This window comes from Berghia stephanieae, unplaced genomic scaffold (assembly GCF_034508935.2).
Source record: "Berghia stephanieae isolate SIO BIC M18660-M18661 unplaced genomic scaffold, UCSD_Bste_1.3 scaffold1060, whole genome shotgun sequence".
NCBI lineage: Eukaryota > Metazoa > Mollusca > Gastropoda > Nudibranchia > Aeolidiidae > Berghia > Berghia stephanieae.
In genome coordinates, this window is record NW_027622025.1 from 2,298 (window position 1) to 7,500 (window position 5,203).

At 37.6% G+C, this 5,203-nt stretch overlaps 1 protein-coding gene across 1 annotated transcript in view; it reads left to right on the forward strand.

Annotated features, from left to right (window-relative positions):
* Positions 1-1,533: 1,533 nt before the first annotated feature.
* Positions 1,534-5,203, forward strand: part of LOC144960920 (uncharacterized) — a gene marked incomplete at its 5' end in the record, with an annotated part of 7,356 nt that continues 3,686 nt past the window's right edge. Inside the window, one exon of the mRNA XM_078894302.1 lies at positions 1,534-1,675. Coding sequence (XP_078750428.1) covers positions 1,534-1,675 — 142 coding nt within the window. The remainder of the gene's footprint in view (positions 1,676-5,203) is intronic.

Consider the following 5,203-nt stretch of genomic DNA (forward strand, 5'->3'; position numbering starts at 1 on the left):
TGACATACAATCATCTATAAGCAGTGGACAATCATGGCATACAATCATCTATAAGCAGTGGACAATCATGGCATACAATCATCTATAAGCAGTGGACAATCATGGCATACAATTATCTATAAGCAGTGGATAATCATGACATACAATCATCTATAAACAATGGACAATCATGACATACAATCATCCATAAGCAGTGGACAATCATGGCATACAATCATCTATAAGCAGTGGATAATCATGACATACAATCATCTATAAACAATGGACAATCATGGTATACAATTATCTATAAACAGTGGACAATCATGGCATGCAATTATCTATAAACAGTGGACAATCATGGCATACAATCATCTATAAGCAGTGGACAATCATGGCATACAATTATCTATAAACAGTGGACAATCATGGCATACAATTATCTATAAACAGTGGACAATCATGGCATACAATCATCTATAAGCAGTGGACAATCATGGCATACAATTATCTATAAACAATGGACAATCATGGTATACAATTATCTATAAACAGTGGACAATCATGGCATACAATCATCTATAAGCAGTGGACAATCATGGCATACAATTATCTATAAACAGTGGACAATCATGGCATACAATCATCTATAAACAATGGACAATCAGGGTATACAATCATAGGATTGACTAGTGATTTGATGTCAATGAGAAATGAAGGATTGGAGAATTGTGATGGCCCATCTTTTGTCTCAGAACTCATATCACTTGATGATGATGATGATGATGATGATGATGATGATGATGATGATGATGATGATTATAAGGATGACGATGTTGATTACTTGGTTTTGTTCTTTCCCTTGTCAGAGTCCTTAACTGGGAGGGAAACAGTCAAATGTATAGTTAAAGTTTTGGGAGATGATATATTTGTCCTTTGTAAATCATTTCTCTGTTATGTATTATTATATTTGTTGTTTTAAATGTACAATGTAAGCATTTTAGGGTATTTCTCTTAGTGGGATCCTATGCTTGTGTCTGTTTTTGAAACTTTTAGGTGATCTCAAACTAAGTACACTGATAATGTGCTCTTGGAATCTACATCTGATCCCTATTTATACCATTTCCCTTTGTCTTACTTTTTCTTGGGTGCTTTAATTGTAATTTAAACATTTATTGATTATTTATCGATTATCCCACTTTCCTCCCGCTGAAATGGCTTAATGTGTTGCTAGTGCAGTAAAATCCTGTTAAAAAAAAACAAGAAAAAAACAAAATACATTTTATTCATTTTTATTTTCAGTCAATGTTCACTCGATATAATCTGTGCTTCTGTAAAACGAAAAAAAATTACTAAACATTTAACGAGGAATGTTTCGAGCTCAAAGGTCATCTTCAGCCAACAACAGAAGCAGGACTAGAATATTTTTCTTTTTGAAAGGTCATGAGTTTGAAACCCTCCTTTAGAATGTCAAAGAGTATTTGATTTATTTTGTTTAAAAAGCTGTTTGTATTCCTTTTGTTTCCCATCTCTGTATCCTGTCAGATTTGTGAGGAAGAAGCTCTCCTGGCTATGGCTGCGTGGCCGATGCTGGTCGAGATGGATATCAGCGACAACCCCTGACCAATGAAAGGAGTGGGGATCCCCCTATTGTCAAAAGATTCTTACAGGAACGTCTTGGAATCAAAGTCAACAGGTATGGACGTTGTCATTATCTCTGGCCATGATGATGATGATGATAATGAGGGTGATGATGATGTTGATGATAATAATGATGATGAGGGTGATGGAGATGATGATGATGATTATTAGTAGTAGTAGTAGTAGTAGTAATAGTATTGTTATTGTTGTTGTTATTATTATTATTATTATTATTATTATTATTATTATTATTATTATTATTATTATTATTATTATTATTATTATTATTATTATTATTGTTATTATTATTGTTATTATTATCATCATGATTGTAATTATTAATTTTTTTTTTTTGTTAGTGCTTATGTATTGGTGTATTTGTGTGTGTGTGTTTGTGCATGTAATAGTATAACGTGATTGCCTGCCATGGTTTTGACACAATGTATAACGTGATTGCCTGCCATGGTTTTGACACAATGTATAACGTGTTTGCCTGCCATGGTTTTGACACAATGTATAACGTGATTGCCTGCCATGGTTTTGACACAATGTATAACGTGTCTGCCTACCATGGTTTTGACACAATGTATAACGTGTTTGCCTGCCATGGGTTTGACACAATGTATAACGTGTTTGCCTGCCATGGTTTTGACACAATGTATAACGTGTTTGCCTGCCATGGTTTTGACACAATGTATAACGTGTTTGCCTGCCATGGCTTTGACACAATGTATAACGTGTTTGCCTGCCATGGTTTTGACACAATGTATAACGTGTTTGCCTGCCATGGTTTTGACACAATGTATAACGTGTTTGCCTGCCATGGTTTTGACACAATGTATAACGTGTTTGCCTGCCATGGTTTTGACACAATGTATAACGTGTTTGCCTGCCATGGCTTTGACACAATGTATAACGTGTTTGCCTGCCATGGTTTTGACACAATGTATAACGTGTTTGCCTGCCATGGCTTTGACACAATGTATAACGTGTTTGCCTGCCATGGTTTTGACACAATGTATAACGTGTTTGCCTGCCATGGTTTTGACACAATGTATAACGTGTTTGCCTGCCATGGCTTTGACACAATGTATAACGTGTTTGCCTGCCATGGCTTTGACACAATGTATAACGTGTTTGCCTGCCATGGCTTTGACACAATGTATAACGTGTTTGCCTGCCATGGTTTTGACACAATGTATAACGTGTTTGCCTGCCATGGTTTTGACACAATGTATAACGTGTTTGCCTGCCATGGTTTTGACACAATGTATAACGTGATTGCCTGCCATGGTTTTGACACAATGTATAACGTGTTTGCCTGCCATGGTTTTGACACAATGTATAACGTGTTTGCCTGCCATGGTTTTGACACAATGTATAACGTGTTTGCCTGCCATGGTTTTGACACAATGTATAACGTGTTTGCCTGCCATGGCTTTGACACAATGTATAACGTGTTTGCCTGCCACGGCTTTGACACAATGTATAACGTGTTTGCCTGCCATGGTTTTGACACAATGTATAACGTGTTTGCCTGCCATGGTTTTGACACAATGTATAACGTGTTTGCCTGCCATGGCTTTGACACAATGTATAACGTGTTTGCCTGCCATGGTTTTGACACAATGTATAACGTGTTTGCCTGCCATGGCTTTGACACAATGTATAACGTGTTTGCCTGCCATGGTTTTGACACAATGTATAACGTGTTTGCCTGCCATGGCTTTGACACAATGTATAACGTGTTTGCCTGCCATGGCTTTGACACAATGTATAACGTGTTTGCCTGCCATGGTTTTGACACAATGTATAACGTGTTTGCCTGCCATGGTTTTGACACAATGTATAACGTGTTTGCCTGCCATGGCTTTGACACAATGTATAACGTGTTTGCCTGCCATGGTTTTGACACAATGTATAACGTGTTTGCCTGCCATGGCTTTGACACAATGTATAACGTGTTTGCCTGCCATGGCTTTGACACAATGTATAACGTGTTTGCCTGCCATGGTTTTGACACAATGTATAACGTGTTTGCCTGCCATGGTTTTGACACAATGTATAACGTGTTTGCCTGCCATGGTTTTGACACAATGTATAACGTGATTGCCTGCCATGGTTTTGACACAATGTATAACGTGTTTGCCTGCCATGGTTTTGACACAATGTATAACGCGTTTGCCTGCCATGGTTTTGACACAATGTATAACGTGTTTGCCTGCCATGGTTTTGACACAATGTATAACGTGTTTGCCTGCCATGGCTTTGACACAATGTATAACGTGTTTGCCTGCCACGGCTTTGACACAATGTATAACGTGTTTGCCTGCCATGGTTTTGACACAATGTATAACGTGTTTGCCTGCCATGGTTTTGACACAATGTATAACGTGTTTTCCTGCCATGGTTTTGACACAATGTATAACGTGTTTGCCTGCCATGGTTTTGACACAATGTATAACGTGTTTGCCTGCCATGGTTTTGACACAATGTATAACGTTAGCAATGACTATCCCGCACAAATCTTTGGGCCTCTTTTTCGCTCACGAAGTGCCCGAATTTGCGTCAAAATATGGGACGAAGCCGCTTCGTATATGCTATTTTAAAAAATTAATTACGACGCTGTTTATCGATGAATATGACTGAAAGTTGGCACACAGTTAGAAAAAAATGTCATTTTAGATTATATCAAGCGACAAAACTCGCGCGATTACCAGAAGACCGTTAAAAATAAATTTTTATTCTTTGGAGTAAAATATTTCTAAAACTACCGGGCGTGGAGGTTTTGTCGCTGACAAGGTAATACATGAACATTTCTTCTTTTTGGTTGTAAAATTTCATATGAATATGACGAGTACTTTTCCCGTATCTTACAAAACACCATCCTAATTTGCTCTTCAAGTTTCAATCTTTTAATCCACTTATTACGCAAGATACAACCAAAGGTCGAAAAAAAATGCCGAAAAAGCATCCCATATTTTCGCGTTTTTTTCCTCTTTGCGGGTCATCCAAATAAATGACACCTTTGAAACTGCATAACTTTTTATTTATGAATGGATTTTCAAAATTCAAAAACATTTTTACTCAGTGGAGATAGGCCTTTGATTTTAGACAAAATTTTTCGTCAAAAAGAGAAAAAAATATTTTTCATAGTCCTTGCTAATAACGTGTCTGCCTGCCATGGCTTTGACACAATGTATAACGTGTTTGCCTGCCATGGCTTTGACACAATGTATAACGTGTTTACCTGCCATGGCTTTGACACAATGTATAACGTGTTTGCCTGCCATGGGTTTGACACAATGTATAACGTGTTTGCCTGCCATGGCTTTGACACAATGTATAACGTGTTTGCCTGCCATGGTTTTGACACAATGTATAACGTGTCTGCCTACCATGGCTTTGACACAATGTATAACGTGTTTGCCTGCCATGGTTTTGACACAATGTATAACGTGTCTGCCTACCATGGTTTTGACACAATGTATAACGTGTTTGTCTGCCATGGTTTTGACACAATGTATAACGTGTCTGCCTGCCATGGCTTTGACACAATGTATAACGTGTTTGCCTGCCATGG